This window comes from Cryptomeria japonica, chromosome 6 (genome assembly GCF_030272615.1).
Source record: "Cryptomeria japonica chromosome 6, Sugi_1.0, whole genome shotgun sequence".
NCBI lineage: Eukaryota > Viridiplantae > Streptophyta > Pinopsida > Cupressales > Cupressaceae > Cryptomeria > Cryptomeria japonica.
The window spans coordinates 14767116-14789290 of NC_081410.1; the positions used below are offsets into that span (position 1 = coordinate 14767116).

At 37.4% G+C, this 22175-nt stretch overlaps 1 protein-coding gene across 6 annotated transcripts in view; it reads right to left on the reverse strand.

The window, feature by feature from the left end:
- LOC131048035 (uncharacterized) overlaps positions 1–22175 on the reverse strand; it is a 298163-nt gene that overhangs the window by 192960 nt on the left and 83028 nt on the right. For all 6 annotated transcript variants that reach the window (XM_059207094.1, XM_057981866.2, XM_057981863.2 and 3 more), the window contains one exon: positions 1179–1399. In XM_059207094.1, coding sequence (XP_059063077.1) covers positions 1179–1399 — 221 coding nt within the window. The remainder of the gene's footprint in view (positions 1–1178; positions 1400–22175) is intronic.

Here is a 22175-nt window from a genome sequence, read left to right on the forward strand (position 1 = left end):
TTGCTGTCACTCATCGAATGAATGAGGGAAATATTGTCAATATAAAACAATGTATATGACAAATTCTGCTAGAAAGACAACAGAAGGAGACCAGAATTAATGGTAGAAGCCAGGTTGGCCCAAATCATGAATATTTTGTTTTTTCACATGGAATTTGCAGGGATTTAACAGAATTGTACTAAGAGATTTTCTTTTTATGATTTCTGCCTATGTGATTCAAATGTTTTTAGGTTAAAAACAATAATGAACATTTTGAGCAAATTCTGCATGCTCTCTATTCATCCTGATGATAGATCACAGAGTGTGATCCGGAACATTGATGCAAAAAACTCATACACAATCTAATCCGGAAGCACTCTAGATTAATATCTTATAGATTGTGGAAACTTGATGTCTGTTATTTTGAGCAAGCTTAACAACCCAAATCTCTAGAATATCAGATCAATGTTCTAGTGTGTTTAAACCGCTAAAATTGAAGCAGTAAGCTTAATGTTGATGATGTGATAAGTATTTGCTTAAAGTAGCAATGGAAAAATAATACCACTAACTATTACAGAACTAGAGAGCTAACACTAAAGAGAATTAGACACCTAAGAAATAGAAGAAAAATATATTAATATTCTGCATGAATTGGTTTCAATGACTTAAATTTATGAAACATGCATCCTAAGGTTTGTTGAAGGACTTGCATTCATGAAAGTTGACTTACACTTATGAGGAACAAATTAATCAAGAACTGGCATTCAGAAGGATTCATACCTTTTAAAATAATAATTTAGCTAAAATGATAACAGAATACCAATACCATCTTGAACATTTAAACTGAAACAAGATCAATAGCCAAAACTGCATGAAAGTTTTTTGAATGGGGTATAATAAGGCAAGTCTTTTGCCTGGGCACAAGAAATGCTTTTAAACCTCAACCTTAAAACCTGGCATATCATATATAACATTGTGCAATTTTTAACTTTTTAAAAATGGAATTTTTGTTAAATATTGAAAGTACAGAACCAGAGATCCAGATATAAAAGAAGTATCAATCTAAACAAAAAAAAGAGGACAGGATAATTATTCCTCATGAAAACTAATTTCAGTAACTACAAGTTACTATTTTATTTTTTGACCCATAAAAGATGGAAAACTATTCATGATGAGACAGGGATCACTGTAACTCGTACTTGGTGCCTGGAGGAAGTTTCTCTGGGTATGCATCCTTCAACTCAACAAGTTGAGCAAATAAATATGCTTCACCAAGAGAAAAGAGTGTATCAATAAGAGCATAATCAGGTTCATCAAAGGGCTCCCGCAATAAGGTGTTGCCATAGGTTGCCATTCGATCTTCCCTTGACATCTCATTTAGGCCATGGTATGCTATTTTCACGTATTTGTGACGGTCCATCTGTAAACAAGTAATTAGTATGCATAGAAAATGTCCAAACAAAACAAAAGCAAATATAGCAAAAACTTCGAAACTGCAAAACATTAAAAACTACTATATAGATCAATGCAGCTAGCTGATCCTTTCTTATTCCAAAAATGGCGAATCACATGATGCCAATAACAAATAAAGCATGCAAGTTATTTGCACATCCCTATCTTTGAACAATGAAACGAGGTAGAAACCTGCTAGTATACAAAGTTGTAACAATATGTGGGAAAAGTTAAAGTATCCCCGTCCATGTTAATAAAACATATCCTACTAAGCATATTTGCTAGGCATCGACCTAAAATTTCATTACCTTTAACTTTTACCTAAATCTTTAGATCAAGACACTTGATCTTCGCACATCCAAGAAGGATTTGCAGTTCATTGTGAACTACACTTGCAATTGATAATGCATTATTATAACCTCACAGTTGATGTTATAATCCCAATTAGTTAGTATAGAGTCTATAGACTACCTTTGAGGGGATGCATCCTTGTTTTCATATCACATCTCTTGTATATAATGATCTTCAATTACAAATTTAGAAAGAGGAAAGGAATATTGTAGCATACAAACAACTAACTGAACTAGTGTTACAAGACTTGGACTTGGCCCAGATTGGGAAAACTGATTTTTGACTCAGACTCGGACTTGGCACCTAGACTCGGCGCAGAATCAGTAAAGATTTGGGAAATTGAAAAAACCCAAGAAATTCAAAGATTTTTAAGGATTTAAAACTTGTTTCATGCACCCTTTAATAAATACACCTTAAGGACACAATAACCTCATCAAATAGAAGCTACTTTGATCAATAGATTGATCACGTAAGTATAAATGCAAATTTTAACTAAAGGAAATACACATTTAAATATATAAATATTGCAAATTTTAACTGAAGGAAATAACACATGTAGATATATAAATATTGTCAAACGTATACAAAACTCATGGAATATGAAATCCCTAGCATCAAAACAAATAAGAGAACTAAAAATATGTCTATGGCTATGAGGAGCCCACATTACTCATCCTGACATCACAGCAAGTCATGGACTAGCGTCCAAGATAGGTCTTGGATGGTGATGTAGCCATGCTATTTTCTTGTGTCTCAGTGACTAGTGTGTATATTCAAGTGAGGAATTTACTATTAAACTTTTCTTCAAGCCTTCAAGATTTCATGTTTTGTTGTCAAGCTCATTAACAGAGAGGAACAATTAAGTAAAAAGATAAATGGTTATGTTCTAGTTTGACCTTAGCTATGATACTAATATCTGGGATTGTTCTATGATTTTTGCATTATGAAAATGGCATTTCTTACCAACAATGACTTAACTTGTATCCAGCAATACAATGACTATAGGATGCCAACTTTGCCTATGGCAGTCCTTGTATACTAAACATGTTGTCCAATGTATGAAACAAGATTATCCTTGATTTTGGCTTTGACTATGTGTAATGTCCCCTTTTTGGGATGAGATGGTTTATGATTGGATTAGCCTATTATTGGCCCTCGTAGGCTAACACAGACGGTTAGAGGGTCCCAGTTGCCAGTGCAGGAGGCTTATTCCCATTCCGAAGGTCAAAAGTGTTCAGTTTGGCCTTCGTTTGGTTCAGTTTGGCCTTCGTTTGACTCTGTTTCACACACTTACTATTTATAGTAAGTTAGTAATTGATCAAGAGGGACCCTTACTATTTTTAGTAAGGCAGTTGGATGAATAGTGGACGCAGTGGGCTACCCCATGGTGTTTGCAGAATTGAGAAATAATGGTTATTATTGGAGTTATGATATTTTAATTATTATTAAAGTTATACTTTAATTAATTAATTATAAGTGCATAATAATGATTAAAATTTGGACTTTATAATATAAGAGACATTTAATGAAATAAAGTCAAATATTAATACATAAGTTATATCTTAATGTTATATTTGCACTTTATAACTCAAGGGTCCATTTATCATTAAAAGGGGGCCATTTAATTAACTATGTAAACGCCTAGGCCAAGGAGATTATATTAAAATATTAAAGTGCAAGCTCACAATTTAATGAGCTTTTTGGAGAAATTCGACTTCATGAAAGATTTATAAGGCTGCCAAGAGGAAAATCGATTATTATTGAGCATTGTTAATTCTTCATTCATGAACTGTGGAAGAAGACAAGGGTTTTCTGCCATATCCAGCATTGGAGAGCGTAGCCTCTTCAGTGTTTAGCAATCTTGAGGCTGTGAGATATCAAATGAATCATTACTTGATCATGGACTTCATCCAGAGGTTCAATTTGTGCATTAAAGAGGAGTTTAATTCAGTGTTTGGGCAGATCATCGCAGGGCTTTTAATTTGCAGACCCGAGGATAATATTGGAGCTTAAATTTTGTGACTACTGGCACGTAACAGACTCTTGTGAAGGCTTCATTCCTCCTGGTTGGGCACTCCTATGTATAGGGCGATTTTGACCTTAGGAGCTAAGAAGAATTCCAACAAATATTTTGGAGGGTTCTCTTGCATTTTAGAAGATTTTCATTGCATTTTGGAGTGAAGACAGTCAGCCCATGTGGAGAATTGAATTATTTGGTACTGCTGCTATCAATTTCCAGGTTCCTTATATTGCACATGTTCTGCATTAGGAGTCATAATACTTACTAGCAGTTGTAATCAGAAGTATGTATGCATATATCTCAGGTGTTTAAATGACAACATTGTCTCTCATAGCAGCTTCCTAGTTTGTATGCCAAGTGTCTGTGTTAATGACTATTTGTTGTAGATGCACATTAGTTTACATGCCAAGTGTTTGTAAAAATGCTACTTCGCTGTAGGTATGCATTTTACCTCAGGAACTCATGTATTTGCATTTGAAATGAGTAAAAACAACTGCATTTCATTCTCAGCTTGTTGGATCCTTTGACATTCACTTCAAAGCATTTGCAACATTTCTACTTGATTTTAAGAGCATACACAGCAAACTGAAATTCATATCAGCAAGGTACAACTTCGCATACAAAGTTGACAAAATTACAATGGCAGCAAGTGAATGGTTTTGAGTCAAATTTGGTTAGGCTCACTACACTATGAAGATGTAGAGATTTCCAACAGGGAATATTGTTGTGCATCACACCACACCCCGTCCTTGACGGAGACCCCATGTCTGCCCGTATATGAGAGAGACGCTTGTGTTTGAATCGCACTAATTAGTAACCTAATGCAAAATCCCGAAATCTGTAATGTCCCCACTTCTCTAGTTGCTATTCAGTTGCATCGATTTGCCTGTTAGCCATCTCCGCAAGCAAATTCACGGAGTAGGGGATGATTAGTTAGCCAAAGCGAACCCATACTTAGTCAATTCTTCGCTTTGGTTAGCTTTTATATTGAGACTTTATAGTATAATGTTATAAAATCACTTTTTATAAAAATAGAAAAAGTTAATTAATTAAGACTTTATAAAATATCACCTTGCACTCTTCCCTAGGTGATAAAGTCTTTTTAAAAGGTGGGCCATTTTTAATGAAGAGCTAACCCTCAAGCAAAATCGAACTCATGAAGGGGAAAAGATTCCACTGGAATCTTCTAATAATGCCACAAAGGGGATCAATTAGGGCAAAAAGCATAAAAGAAGGCTTTGGGGTTCATTTTGGAGCATTATGATTGAGGATTTTTTTGAGAAGAAATACGTTCTTGCAGGTCTGCAACGTATTTTGCAGGACATGAGAATCAAATCTGAGCAGATAGAGGACACAATTGGTGAAATTATTGCAGTTTATGGCCAGCCATACTTCTCACAACCGAGCCGTACACTCTTAGCTTACCTGGGAGAAAATAAATTAGAGGGTTTTGCAGCTGGTGTGGGTTTTGCAGCTGGTCTTTTGTATAAAATTCATTGTTAGCATTAGGAATAAAGAAATAAATCATTCTTTCAGGCTTATCTCAACTTTAGAGAGAAATATGAGCAAAACAGTGGGAAATTTGATCAATTTTAGTGAAGTCTCCTAGGGACTTGGAGGAATCAGCATCAGCTTCATCTATTTCAGCAATAATTGTTTTAGATAATTATTGTTAGAGCAAATAAACCTCATTAGAGGCTTGGACCTATTTAGAACATCAATATTTGGCACAATATCAATAAAAGCCTTCATTCCAAGCTAGGCATGGGACCTCCTGGTATGCTGACTGTCTTCCTTGGCATAGAATCTTCAAGATTTTTTTGTAATACCTTGTTGTTATTCAACTCATAATTCTGAAATTATATTTCAGTTCATTCGTTTTATATATTTTCCGCATTCAAAACTCATTCGAAGTCAGAAAAGCTCAAAACCAAAAAATATATTGCTAGTCAAGGATTATTATTCAAACAAAACAAATCAGACTTAACTCATTTCCTAGCCGGCATCTTTCAATGGTATTAGAGCAATGATCCTGCCAACCTGAGGGCCATCGGTGCAATTCTATGCAGCGAGGCAAATATGGTACCTACAGATTTTACACACGCAGGAGACCTCGGGTGGATTTGAACTTTGTCACTGAACCAACAGTAGAGACTATTATGGGTGATATTCCAGAGGGTCACAAGGGCCCTCCCAAGCAGGAAAGGCAAAATCCACTCAATCTTGATGAGGTCATGAGGAGCTTGGCTGGTGCACAAACGAGAATTGTCCAGGCTATTAACAGGTTACAGGACACACTGGATAGGATGGATTTGGAAAATCATAGGGGTAGGCGCACAAATCATAGCAGATCAGTTTCAACTGCAGGGAGTCGTGCCAGCTGTAGGACTCCATCTTCCCTGGGAAGTGCATCTATTTCACCACGGAGAGACAGGACTCATACGAGGACAGCAGATAGGCCTATGCTTCCTCGGTTCACTCCTAGAGGTGAACCACCAATTGCTGATCCACAAAATGGAATGACTTTTCAAGATACAAGTATGGTTGTCAGCGATGAGTGGGCTCAGCACACGTCAAAGATGCTTTTCCTTTGCATCAATATTGTATGCAGCGCAGAGATTCTATGAGGGGATAGAACAACAGATGGCCCAGACAGCAATGGAACAATGATTTGAAGAAAGCTAGATAAGCTTACTTTATCCACATTTGATGGCAGTGGCTCCATTAGTGCACGAGCATGGGTCCATAAGTTGGACATATATTTATCCTTGAAACCTATGGCTGAAGATGAAGCCATTCAGTTTGTTGTCCTACACTTAGAGGGAGTTGCATACGATTGGTGGCACCATGGATTAGTCACTTAGAAACATGCTCTCATTCACTCACACCCAGAGTTCACAGAGATACTAATTGCTAGGTTTGACAGGAAGGATGTGGAACTATATTACAAGGACTTAGCTCTTTTGAAGCAAACTGGACATGTAGAGGTTAACATTAATGAGTTCCAACACATAGCAATGATGGTTCCAAAGATGCCCGATAGAAGGGTGGCGATGCTTTTTATTGAGGGCCTTCATGAGAGACTCAGGGGATTGGTTAAGGCTTTAAAACCTAAGACTTTACAAGAGGCCATACAACTTACATTGGACCTAGATACCTCACCTTCTCCCTCCACATTTCAGCAAAATAGAAACTTTCCCAGGAATTCCAAACCCTTCCAAAAGTTTTTTAATCCGCAAAAGGGAAACACATCTCCTAAGATTGATTAGGAATCTAGAAATGAATTGAGAAGGAAAAAGTTGTGTTTTATTTGTAAGGAACCTTGGCAACCGGGTCACAGATGCCTTGGCAAAGGCAAAGCCCATCTCATTGAGGTGATCTCAGACGTGGAGGATGAACACATACAAGACACTGATGATGAAGAGGTACATAATGAGCCACCACATATAGAGCTTGATTCTACTGATGCACAGGCTACGACCAATGTCACCATGGTCACTCTTTCGAGCTATCCTAAGTTCCATACTTTCAAACTAAAGGGGACTATTCAGGGGCAGCGGGTAGTGTGTTTAGTAGATACTGGAGCAACCCATAACTTTATTGATCAGCACCTGGTAGAGAAACATGGATTGCAGACAAAGGAATTTTCAAGATTTGGAGTGAAGGTTGCAGATGGTGTAGTGTTGGGATGTACCAAGAGGATTCCTCAACTCAGTATTCAGATGGGAAACTACACATTGACAAATGATTTTTATGTTCTGCCATTAGAGGATTGCTCTTTTGACAGCTGTTTGTAAAGTAAGGGGGTTTAAGGATTTAACCCACCCTTTGAGGGAATCAGACAATCCATCTATAAATATCACAATTTTGTGTCTTTCAGAAATTTCAGTGACTAAGACTGCCAAATTTTCAAATTCAGAGATATATTGTTCAACAGTTCCAGTTTGCTTAAGTTGAGTCAGATCCTTAAGGTGTAATTCAGGATCCTTAGAATCAAACCTATCAATAAGTTGCTCAGTAAACTCAACATAAGTGCCTATAAAATTATGGCCCAAAGTTATTTGTCCATGATGCCACCATTCATGTGCTATACAGTCAAGGTGTAATGCAGCATATTTAATTGCTTCTTCTTCCATCATAGGGTTTAATTGGAAGTATGTATCTAATTTTTGCACCCAAGCCCGAGCAGTTGTCTTACCTGAACCATCAAAATAAGGAATGGACATCTTTCCAATTTTTCTTTGTAATTCACTGTTGTTTCCTCGCTGTCCTCTTGGCCTATGTTTCATTCTGACATCTAAATATTCTCTAAATGTCATTGATGATCTAAATTCTTCACCAGAACCTAACTAGTCTTGATGTATTTCTTCCTGAATTTCTCTTATTGTAGGTTCATTTTTAGGTGGCTGATTTCTCGCAGTAAATGTGGGCATGAATGGTCTTCTTGTTCCTGTTCTTTCTGGCTGATTATTAACTGACTATTCATCTCTACCCCCATTGTTTCCCCCATTATTTTGATGTTGATTATTTTGTCTTCCATTATTTTGATGCTGATTAATATTATTAGCCATAAACTGGGTCATCAAGTTGGTCATTCTATTAACATTATCCTGCATATCTTGCTGACTTCAGATCAATGCAGCCAATAAATCCCTATTGTTATCCAGGTCTCCCATGTTGGTTTCAAAAATAAATTCCTCATCTATTTCTGTGTGGCTATCCTCAATTTCAAATGGAATTGATGAACTATCCTGTGCTAAAGGAGAGTTTGAAAACCTGTTTTGACGGGCCCTAGTACTTCGGAAATATAATTTCCTTGGTGCATAATCAACTATGTATTAAGTTTTCATGAAATCTCATTATCCTACAGGCTGGCAGGAAACAAAGAGCTCTGATACCACTGTAAAATTCCTTACTCGAAACTAGCAATATATAAATGTGTATTTCCAGATTATACCGCAGAGTATTGATAATTTAACCAGCTAATCACTATTGTAAAATTCCTTACTAGAAACTAGCAATATATAAATGTATATTTCCAGATTATACAGTAGAGTATTGATAATTTAACCAGATAATCATTGTAATGCCTATGAATTTCAATATTACAACCCGTGCTAACCCAAATTAACCTTCATAGCATTGATTAAACATACATCATACACATTCTACAATATTGGATTATATGTTTCATCGTGCACCTGTGTGTTCGCAGAGTTATCGGTAGCACCTTACTATTATACTCCTCCAGAAATGTCTTCGTATGCTCTCTAGGTAGCGTGAAAGAATCCTGCCACGTGATGATTCTCGTATGCTATTTACAATCCTCCTACGAACGGTTTTGTATCTGCTATGGCCCCCGTAACCACGGTGATAGAATCACTTCCTTTGTGTTAAAATATTACTCCCATCACAGCATAGGTTATGTATTGTGTGTTGGACATTCACCCCGTCATAGCACAAAATCTGTATAATGTGATGGACGACACTCCCGACACGACGTAGAATATATTTTGTGCAATGAACAACACCTCCGACACAACATGAATTAAGTTTGGTCTGGCACACGCAGTGAGGTAGCACCTCCTAGTCTGTACTAACTCGATTCCATTATACGACTTACACAGCCTAACCCGATACTTGCAAAACGTCAACACACTTACACTTATGGTGTGATGATGTTCGTGTTCTGCAAGAGCCCGAACAAGAATGTAAACGATGCTTCCTATCAACCAATATCTACTTCCAATGCTGACACTAATACGTTTCACCTTGATTCACCATTTTTTATTCCAATAGGCCAGTATGGCTAGCGAAAGGAATGATTCACAAATATTGATATCACGAAGATATCCAACCTTCGCTCCCAGGTCTTCTGTTCTTTTATTTAAAAACTCATATCCCTCTTCGGGTGTCACCCCTCCTTTTATTGTCATCAATTAGTTGAAAATCCCGTAATAGTTAGAATTAATTACGGTTGTAAGCAAATACATGAAAATATTAATGATATAAATGAAATGGGGGAATTTATATAAAATAATTAATATATTCTATACTTTCATTATTCATATATTAGGGGGACATGACACATTGGACCTAGATACCTCACCTCCTCCCTCCACATTTCAGCAAAACAGAAACTTTCCCAGGAATTCCAAACCCTTCCAAAAGTCTTTTAATCCGCAAAAGGGGAACACATCTCCTAAGATTGATCAGGAATCTAGAAATGAATTGAGAAGGAAAGAGTTGTGTTTTACTTGTAAGGAACCTTGGCAACCGGGTCACAGATGCCTTGGCAAAGGCAAAGCCCATCTCATTGAGGTGATCTCAGACGTGGAGGATGAACACATACAGGACACTGATGATGAGGAGGTACATAATGAGCCACCACATATAGAGCTTGATTCTACTGATGCACAAGCTACGACCAATGTCACCATGGTCACTCTTTCGAGCTATCCTAAGTTCCATACTTTCAAACTGAAGGGGACTATTCAGGGGCAGCGGGTAGTGTGTTTAGTAGATACTGGAGCAACCCATAACTTTATTGATCCGCACCTGGTAGAGAAACATGGATTGCAGACAGAGGAATTTTCAAGATTTGGAGTGAAGGTTGCAGATGGTGTAGTGTTGGGATGTATCAAGAGGATTCCTCAACTCAGTATTCAGATGGGAAACTACACATTGACAAATGATTTTTATGTTCTGCCATTAGAGGATTATGATGTAGTTATTGGTATGCAGTGGTTACAGGGGATTGGTAGATATGTCATAGATCACCGCAGGATGCAGTTGGAATTTCTAGCTGATGGTAAGAAGAGAGTATTGAGGGCATTGTCATATGGAGGCCCCAAGGAGGTTTCTTCACGCAGGATGGAGACTATTATCAGACACCAAGACATCCTTTGGGCTACACAGTCCTTTATCTCATCTAAGGCACCTTCATCATAGGATGGCAAAACTTATCATATAGATATTCAACAGATTTTAGATAAACATGGGGTGGTGTTTGGTGATATAACACCTAGTGTATCGGTTGATAGAGGCTTTGAGCATGTGATAGAGCTAGAAGAGGGAGCAAATCCGGTTATGACCATTCCATACCGCCATCCTAAGGCCTATAGAGACGAGATAGAGAAGGCCATCAGAGAACTTCTGGACATGGGATTCATTAGACCGAGTTCTAGTCCCCTTGCTTCTTCAGTAGTGCTGGTGAACAAGAAGGATGGGACCTTACATATGTGTATTGACTACCGTGCCCTCAATCAGAAAAGCATTAAGAACCAGTATCCCATTACACGCATTGATGAGCTATTAGATAACCTTCATGGCGTAGTTTATTTTTCGAAGATTGATCTTCAATCGGGGTATCATCAGATTAAGGTGCGAGAGACATACATTCACAAAACAGCTTTCAGGTGCCATTACGGTCACTATGAGTTCTTAGTGATGCCTTTTGGTCTCACTAATGCCCCAGCTACATTTCAGTCATGCATGAACCACATATTCAATAAGCATCTGCGTAAATTTGTTTTAGTATTCTTTTATGATATCTTGACTTATAGCAGATCATGGGAGGAACATTTGAGACACTTAGATGAGGTGTCGAGCATTATGGAATCACAGTCTTTGTATGCTAAATGTCCAAATGTGAATTTGGGCTCACAGAGATTTTATACTTGGGTCATGTGATAGCTGTAGATGGAGTCAAAGTTCATCAAGAAAAGATCCAAGCCATTCTTGACTGGCCACCTCTCAGAAACATTTCAGAGTTGCATGGTTTTCATGGGCTATGTGCTTATTACAGGAGGTTTGTTAGAGGTTATTCTCAGCTTGCAGCAACTTTGACAGATCTTACTAGGAAGGGGGCTTTCAAATGGACTCAAGAAGCACAGGGGGTGTTTGATAGGCTTAAGCAAGTGATGAGCACTTGTCCTGTGCCGGCACTTCCTAATTTCACCCAACCTTTTGTGCTTGAACGTGATGCTTCAGGAGAAGGTGTGGGTAAAGTACTCATGCAAAATCATCATCCTATTGCATATGAGAGTAGGAAATTGAAAGATAATGAAAGATTATACTCTACATATGACAAAGAAATGTTAGCTATCATGCATGCACTCACAAAATTCAGACAGTATTTGGTTGGAAGGAAATTTATTGTTAAAACTGATCATAACAGCCTTAAATACTTTTTAGAACAAAAGGATCTCAATGAGAGGCAGCAAAAGTGGGTCAGTAAGATCCAAGCATATGATTTTGACATTGAATATGTCAAGGGGAAAAATAATGTAGCTGCTGATACATTATCTAGAAAGCCATCTACTGCTGCCCTTTGTTCATTAAGTGTAGCGTTGTCTATCTTGTTGGATTTGGATGCCAAATCAGAGAGAGATGAGCAAGATCGATAATCTTAGAAGCTAACTGGTTCAATGCTGATCAGATTGGCTTATCACTGGTTTGTCCACCAAATCTCCCTCCAAATGTCGTTAATAAGGATCGCCTTACACCTTCAAATATATCGCTGGCCTCTATAATGGAATTCGATGCTTAAATGCTGAATAATGGGTGAAATCGTGGGTTTCTACTGATTTCATTCAGACCTGAAAAGGATGCCGAACTTTGATTATTTCTCCTTCAATCACCACTACAAGGGATCGGCTTATGCTTCCAAAGATGAATAACCCCTCTATTTGATCCTTGTATGCTCCATTGAAGATGTTATGAGCAAATCGATGGTAGACAAGATGAAGTCAAATTTGATATCAGATCTGCCAACTCGATATCGAACTTCGATTGCAACGAAGTCATCCAGTGGAACCGGAACATTAATAGGCTCTGTGACGATACCCCCCCACCCCACCCGCAGCAAAAGCAAGTCCAGGAGCAGGAACATACCTTCCAGGAGTCGATCTTCACACAAATCTACCTTTAATCAATTGCTAATGAAATCGCCTCCTTATTTCAATGAAAGTCAATGCGAGAATGGGCACTCGATCGGAATTTCTGAAGATACCAAGAATACCCTATCCACCATGAAAGATACAACAAACTCATTAAGCACAATTAGGAAGACTGAGATGTCTCCCTCTCACAATAGCAACCCCTTGGAAGATCTCTCACCTCCTCAGTTATGCCAACCATCGAGAGTTTCCGTTCCCAAATGATTATCTACAGAAAACCTTCTGGCTCCACAAGTCTACACAAGAAGAGATACTCAACAACTAATGATCAACAACGAATCACCTCCCTTTATTTATTTCTTTCTTATCCAATCATATGATTCCTTCTAGAAGATCCCTTCTGATCCGGTAGGTACACTATTATTTTTTGATTACACATTAATTTAATTGCACTTCATAAAATATTATTATATTATAATTAAAGTGCATACGTCTCGCAATACATCTAATCTCCTTATTTTGCCATAAAACCACATAGACATGAAATGTGAAGCCGTGAATCACTGCAAACCGATCCCCTAATCAATCCTCTTGGCCTACGAGGGTCAAATGATAGGCCAATCTCGTGAATATCTAAGGACTAATGAGAAGGGGACATTACAACAGGTTAACTAAATATGCTCATTTCTTTCCCATAGTAGAAAATTATACCGCTTCACAGGTTGCTGATGTATTTTTCAGAGAGATATTCCGGCTCCATGGTCTTCCAAAGACCATTGTCAGTGACCGTGACATCAGGTTCATAAGTTCTTTTTGGCAGGAACCCCTTCTCAGTAGGAAGTAACCAGTGGTCCATTAGCCTATTCCGGAAACCTGTAGGCTGACTTGAATGAAGAATTAGGGTTTCCTATTTTTGTGGAGTTCTGCAAGAGCAAATTGATGATGATCTGGTAGGGATTCTTCGATTCTAATAGTGGATTCCTTCTGGGTTTTTTGAGAACTTCATAGAGGTATAACATGCATCTTGTTTTGAAGTGAATTCTAAACTTACTATTTTTAGTAAGTTGGTGGCAGGCTGGTAGCTGACAGGATTTTGAGGTTTTTTGAGTTTTTGGAGCTCATTCTCAGGGTTCGACGAGCATGTTTTTCGGAGTTGTTTTCATGACTTACTATTTTTAGTAAGTGTCAATTCAGGCAGTGCTATTTTTGGCAGTCTTGAGCAAAGCTCCAATCCAGTTCAGATTAGTGTTTTCTGCACTTCAGTTCACATTGTCAATTTGGCAACGATTAGTGGTTGATTTATAATTGATTAATTAAATATTATTACTTTATCCTAAAGTTTGATATTTAATTATTTTACTGATCAATTTTGGAGGAATGACTTAGGAAGGAAAAATAATATCATTTATCCTAAATCATAATTTATTTCCTAAGTCAGGTGGGCGCCCAAAAAATGAAGCCATTTCATATTTTATAATGTTTTCCATGATTCGAACTTGTGTACCTTGCCTAAGTTCGACTAAGAGGCCTGGAGGGTGGACGCCAAGTATGGAAGGGGTCATCAAATGAATTGCGAGGGAATTTGGCGCCATTTGCATTTGAATTTCAGATTCAAATTCAAAAATCAATAAATACAAGGTTGGGCGCCTCATTTTGATCATCTTGGAGAAATCATATCGTTATGTTGTCGGAATGGTGATTGAACTTGAGCTTCGAAGTTGTGGCTTCCTAGCTTGTTCAGTTTCGTACTTGAAATACAATACCTAGCTGATTTCAGTGTATTGTTGGAGTCATTTGAGAGTGTGCTTTCAGTTTTCAGTATGTTGTGTGTTTTTTTTAGAGTTGCTGGTTTGGTGTGGCTGAAGCGAAGATTTGTTCATATCTCCTTGCTTGTGCGATCGATCATTTTGGGTAGTAGCTCATTGGAAGCATATTGGTAGGGCGAATATTCCTCTGTGTGGGCATGGTTTTTGGTGTGAATTCTGATTTTTAGCAGCAAGTTGAACTTCCTTGCTGGTCGTCCCCCTTTTTGGAGGTGTCACGGATTGCGTGCCGCTCCTTGTTGGCATTTTTGGTGTGGTCTTGTGCTCCTATCTTGGTCGCCTTGGTCATATCTCTCGTTTGGCTATGTTCGCGTGCGATTCGGAGTTGTTTGGAAGAGTTGGTGAGCTTTTCAGTATTGTTGGACTCTTGCTGGAGTGGTGGTATTTTTATATCAGATTTGTCTAATTGTGTTTAGCTTGTAATTCTCTTAGTTTTCAATGTTTCGTTCATTGATACTTCATTGTACTCATCATTGTAATTGTTGGTTAGTAGTACTAACCTCTATCGTTTCTAAAGAATTTCAATGTAATTCCCACTGCATAAGTGGAAGAGGTTGCCTTGGCTGCCTTCAATGTGTGCAATTAGTTTGTAGTTTAGTCCTCCTGCTGCATAAGTGGTCAAGTGATCTCTTTTTGCAATTGTCCTCCCGCTGCACAAGCGGTTGAGTGATTTATGTTTGTAATTTGTCATCCCGCTGCATAAGCGGTTGAGTTGAGTTTGTTTAGTAATAAGTCCTCCCGCTGAAATATCGCGGTAGAGTGATTTGTGCTTGTGTGTGCTCTTGTTTACTTGGCTGGTTTAATGCTAAGTTTCCTTGTTTTACCTACTGGAAAGTGGAAGAGGTTAGCTTGTCGCCTAGTATTGTAATCAGCATTTCAGATTTTGCATCTAAAGATCCCCTATCACTATATGCTCTCACCCTCCCAACTTGGGCCCTTGGTGATCAAAAGGTGTAAAGGTTCCTTTCAATTGGTTTGGATTGCATTTTTTCTAACCCTAACCGGTGATTGGTTTGTTGTAAAACTGTTTAAAAAACAAAAAAAATTGTAGGGGATATTACAGAATTGTTTAGAATCACTGGCACAGAGTTGACTCCTAGCACTAGCTACCATCCCCAAACTGATGGTCAGATTGAGGTCATGAATAAATGGATAGAGGGGTACTTACGCAACTATGTGTCTGGGCAATAGTGTGCATGGGTTCGTTGGTTGTATTTGGGAGAGTTTTATTACAATATGACACATCATATGTCTATTGATATGTCTCCTTTCCGTACTCTATATGGTTATGATGCTATGTCATTTATGGATTTGGCACTTAGGGATAGTAGAGCACCATTGGCACAGGATTGGCTTCAGGAGAGCCAAGACATTCTTAAGGCACTTAAGGAGAACATTCAGCGAGCCCAGAATCAACAGAAACTGTATGCTGATCGCCATAGGATTGAGAGGTCATTTGAGATTGGAGATATGGTATTCCTACATCTCCAACCATATAGGCAGAGTACTCTGAAGATGATTGGGGCAGAGAAGCTCAAACCCCAATTTTATGGACCATACCGTGTATTGAGGAGAGTTGGAGAAGTGGCATATGAGATTGAGCTACCGCCAAAGACCAAAATTCATAATGTCTTCCATGTATCTTGCCTTAAAAGGCAATTGGACAGGGTACAGTGACTTCATTAGTGTTACCACCTTTGGATGAGGAGGGCAAGTTGATTATGGTACCAGTTGAGGTTCGGGATAAGCGTGAAAGGAATTTACGAAATAGAGTAATCAGGGAATACTTGATTAGATGGAAGAATTTAGCCATAGAGGATGCCACTTGGGAGGGAGAAACTATTTTGCAGCATCCGGCTCTTCAGTTGCTTAAGGACAAGCAATCCCGAGAAGGGAGGACTGTAATGTCCCCACTTCTCTAGTTACTATTCACTTGCATTGATTTGCCTGTTACCCATCTCCGCAGGCAAATTCACGGAGTAGGGGATGATTGGTTAGCCAAAGGGGACCCATACTTAGTCAATTCTTTGCTTTGGTTAGCTTTTATATTGAGACTTTATAGTATAATGTTATAAAGTCACATTTTCTAAAAATAGAAAAAGTTAATTAATTAAGACTTTATAAAATATCACCTTGCACTCTTCCCACAATAGGAATCATACTAGTTGCAAAGGGTGACGATATATTTTATAGGAGGCCTATAAGCCTTAAACTAATTTTCTGCAGCCTTATTTTGGCTCTCCTAAAGCCAACACAACATTATCACTAAGGGACACAGCTTGTTGAAAGGGTACTGTACACATATTGGAGTCTAAAGGAGTGATATGGCACTTAAGACGAGGTAAACCTGGTCAAACATTTTGCTGTCTAGAAGGAAGGAGTATGTGATGCCTTGGGAAGTAGCTTTGCCTAATTGCTGCCTCCAAAAGTGAGTCGCTACACTTATTTGAGCTGTCATAAAACTCAGAGGGGAGCCGTACTATAGGAAGAGAAGTCATACAACCACAAAGCAAACAAAGAGTATTTCAATTTGATATTATTGATCAATCCATTCTTCACGTCAGCCAAGATATTGTGTATGTCAAAAATCCTTAATTGTCACAATTTGATTTGTAATTTCTGAGTTAAATGTTTTGTATTTGCAACTCAAAGAATCATAGAAAAAAATTATCAGTTGTCTATATTATGCAAAAAAATGGTGTGTAAATGAAGTCAGGACAAATTTAAACATTGTGAAGTACTGCTATGATGAGTATCTGTCATATTTTATCAAACAAATTGCAATTACATAACCAGTCCAGCAGCATACAAACTGTTTGACTAAACTCTACAAAAATTACATTAAAAGATGCAACATTCCATAAGGTTGTCAACCTTAGCTTTACCAAATTCATAAATTTATTAGGAAAAGCAAAAATTAGAAAAAAAAAAACAAAAATGGGATATTTAAATTAATACTGTCTAAGAACAAGAAAAACTACCAAGAATGAATAAAGGGTTTTAAATATTACAACAGTGACACCCATGATGATCATGAATGTTATGCAAACGAAACTTTCCTTGCTCGATTCATGTAGCTTAGTGCCGAGGTTGAGAAGACCATTGACTTTAATGTTCCAACTACCTCAAACAATAATGCCAAGCCAGCAATCATCAATGTTGAAGAATAAGGATTACCAAGCTTTGGGTCAAAGGACAAAGTCTCCATGTTATCGTTGACAATTTGACATAGAATTATTCACCCATTTATAATTTAGAATTAAAGACACACATCCACCATATGAGCTTATTCTCGTTTGTATGGTTCAAGGTCCTTTAAAAGTGTATCCATTAATAAGGCCCTAGATTAGTCTTTTGGTGTGAACTCCAATTCACTAGTATTTAGTTTTGATTTCCTACCTTTTCTATATCATTTTTGTCTTATCTGAAATGAGAGAAATATTACAAACAAAATCATGAAATTAAAAAAGAAAACGGAAAAAAAAATCAAGACTTTCCTCTCCCTTGTTATAAGACTAAAGATAAGAACTAGAAATGCCATATCATCCAAGTTTGCCCAAAAAATTTTAAAACTTGGGACTTGCCAAAAACTCAGGGAACAACTTGGCAATTTATCAAACATTTGAAAAAATATAAAGTTTCTAGAATAGTCTTCAAAAAGATACATATTATTAGACTTGTAGAACATAAGACCAATTTCCATCATATATAAATCAAAATTAAATACCATTTACATATATATTAGTGCTAATGATAAGTATAATCCTTAAAGATATTAATATATAACAATTATTTTCATTTTTTTCAAACTTATTTTCATTTTTTCAAACTTATAAAATATTATAAAAGATATTCAAATTACTTTATGCCTTTCAAGAGTATATATTAAAATATACATTAAAATATATTAAAATACACTCTTTATTAGAGGATATACTCTTATCTAGCCCTCTAATAAAGTTAATGATAAATTAAATATATATACACAATGAAACATATAGTGGAATTCTCGCCAATCATGAAACATATATCACGTCTCTTATTAACTTATGAAACAAACTATGGAACTCATTAAACCTAGATAATTTAATAAAGTATGAAACAAAATTAAACCTGTCTCTTTTTCAAATCATCTCCCTTAATCTTGTCATTTGCCCTAAAAGGTTGTCGCGTGCCCTACACAGTTGTTGCATGCGAAGCAAAGGTCAATCGAAACAAGCAAAACAAATGGCATTTTCACAGGTTTTCCATTTTATCTTTCGGTTGACCGATTTATGGCAAGTATTGATGAATTTATCAAGAAAAACCATGGCGAGTTTATGCAAAAAATCGGCTGCGAATTAAACCGCATGTGACTCACGGCCATGAATTGGCACGAGAACTCATGATTCTTGCAAATTTGCTGTGAATTTTTCAACTATGTATTGACCAATTACACACTAATTTGTCCTTCACATTAAAATGCATCCTACCTTTGTTTTTTATGAAAAATTTGAATCTGAAATCAGAGAAATCTTGCAAACGAAACAATAAATTTTTCAAAAAAACATTAGCAGCAATATATTTAAGATAATCCTTTTCCTTAATACAAATTCAAGGAGAGAGCAAGAGAATACCAATTGTAAGTGTCAAGAAAGATGAACGTGAAAAAAAATTGTATGTCAAATATAAGGGTGCCTTAGTATTCAAGCACCTTCAACTTATATTTTCAATCTGGAAAAAATAAGGGCAACCAAATTTGATAGAGCGAAATTTATAGATTCAAAGAAAAATGAATATGGCCACAAGATTGTATAAGGCCTCCCTCAGCTTGCTTTGTCATCTTAAAGGATGGAATCACAACAATCCCAAAGTCAAGCATCAACGGACTCAATTTTGGAAAAAAGAAAGAAAAAATTCAAGTCAATCTTCATTGACCAATATTTAATGAGTAGTGATTCACAAGAAGTGGAACCAATCTCGCATGACCATGCATGATCCACATGTTGTGCGTTCTGTGCACACACCCCAACCTTGACGAGGACCCCCAATTTTTGTCTGCCCGCATGAGAGGTAAAGGGGGCAAAATCGCACAAAATATAAGGAATGAGCAAATTTCATACCAAATACAAACGGGGGCATTTAGCAAAATCTCACGTTTCAATCGGAATTCTCGAGTTTTGAAAGGGTATGCAAAACAAAGACCAAAATCGTGCATTCAATGTAAAATGGCTAAAATTTTGGTAAACCCTAAATCGTGCAAATCCTCCATAAAGCCCGAAATCCATTTTTAGTAGAAAAGGAAAGCAAGAACCCGAGGTCACCTGCAAAACCCTAAGTCGTGCATTTCAGGACAGGAGACCGAATTTGTAAGATCTAAAAATTGCATCTTTGGGGCAAAAATCCCGAATTTCATTCAAAGCCACTTTAACTTAAAGGCTCAAAAGCTCAATTCACACAAAACCATCATTTAGGCTGAAAATGGAGTAAGAGTCTAAATTCGTGCAAAAAGCCCCCATTTAGCCGAAAATAAGACCAAGTTCGCAAAGTTACCTCACTGAGCCGAAAACCAAAAGATGTTAAGTTCGCCAAATGACCCAAATGACCGAAAATGATCAAGAGTGAGATTCGCGCAATTAGATTTCTTGAGCCCAAAGCAAGACTAAAAATCACAAAGTCACTTCATAGGCCGAAAATGAAGTAGAAGGCCAAGGTTTGCACAAATTGAACCAATGAGCCGAAAAGGAAAAGCTTCAACAAGAACCTAAGTTCGCTCATCTAAGGTCAAAATGTCGAGTTCTTTTTAGCTAAAGGCATAAGGCGTATACACAAAATCGCACATTTTCTGCAACAGGCCCGAATTTCACTTAAGGGGGCACTTTAAGTCAAAAAGAAAATCGCACGTTTCATGCAAAATGCCCAAAAATGTTACAAAGTGAAGTCAAAAATAAAATTGCACATAATGACCCTAAAGGCCGAATTTTATGGCTAAATGAGAGGTGCGTTTTAAAAGGTAAGTTTGGGGTTTTAAAGCATAACCAAAAATCGCACTTGCCTAGCAAAATACCCAAGTTTTCAAAACGAGAGATGTGTTAGGCGTCTTGAGCCAAAGGTAGGGTTCGCCCATTCTAAGCTAAATAGCTGAATTCCAACAAGGCAAAAGGGTCGATCTATTATCATTTCACCTAAAAGACACGATTTTGGCATTCACAGGCATTTAAAATTCTTGAATTTAGCTTAAAATGCCGAGTTTTTTTAAGGGCGTTTGTATTTTCACCTCATAGCCCGAGTTTGCTAGTTGAAGAAAGGGGGGGGAGCGTTTATAGGAAATCTCACATTATTTTCGCCCCAAGGTCGAAGTTTTGCCCTGGCATGATAGAACATTGAGTTAAAGAAGTCAAACCATTGTCTCTCTGAAGCCTAGTTTTCTTCAACAACGAACATTTAAAGTTAAATTGAATATTTGTTAAATTAATTTATTTAAATTTTCAAAGGTGATTAATTCAAATCAAAATTTATTGTTTGCAGATCGACGACTACGGGAAGGGGCTAAGGTGGTGTCAACCTGAAACGCAAATTAAGGACTTGATCATGATAATCCCAAATCAATGTCGGTGAAGAGCGTGTCGCAGAGCACAAGACGAAGCCCGGGGATGTGGGCCACCATTGAATCAAAGTTGAAGTCCACCAGCCAAACCGAAGACAAAAAACACTCAGAATGCTACAAGTCTATGCAATCTCAAAAATACACAGCTGGATTTAATTCCAAAAAGTCAGTTGCAAAACTGAACTATTTAAATGTAAAAGAACTACATGTGGGCTCCGTCTAATGAATTCAAAATGAGAGGACACGGGTCATTTATTTCCAACTACCTGATTAACCAAATTGAAGCCAAAAAGTTGTAGGTAGTTGAGAAAGTGGTTGGGAGGATAGTTGAGGATTAAATGGAAATGGGTTAAAGATGCCAAGTTCTAGAAGGCAGATCAGGACTATTGGATGCAGTCAATCCTGGCCTCTGGTTCAATTTGTAAAATCTATAAAAGGCAAGATGCCTCTCATTGTAAAGGGTTAGATCATGTTAGAGTTTTTATAGAGGGTTAGATTCTAGTTAGAGTTTTTATAGAAGGTTGGATTTTAGTAGTTAGATTATTAGGAATAGAGTGGAACTGCTATAGAAACTGTTGTAATGACAACCAAAATTAATATATGAACATTAAAGTATGGTGTCTGTCGTCTTGGTTTTCTTTTGTTTGCAAGGTTTCCTTCAGCAGGTTTACATAGATCCTTACTGGTAGTTCATACCATTGGGGATATGTTGATTGTGTATCTCTGTGTATGGTTAGTCTAAGCCTTTAAAATCGTGCTTAGTTCAATTGCAGGTGTCCGTCTGGGTTGCGCCTGAATTGGGTGCTTAGGCATGCACCTGCAAGTCTGAAAATCTTCTAAGTCTCCCTTGAAGATTGCACCATTCTTGTGAGGTTGTGAGTTATTCTGGCCAAGCAGGGATTGGTTATGTTGAATCAGTCTACTCGCACACTAGTCTTGTTAATTTTAGGTCTCTTAACCCTATCCTTCTGCATTTATTTTTCCTCAAGCATCTTAGGATGCAAACTAGCTTGTTGTAAACGTAAGGCCCCTTGTGCTCCCAGCAAAACACATCAAACCACTGA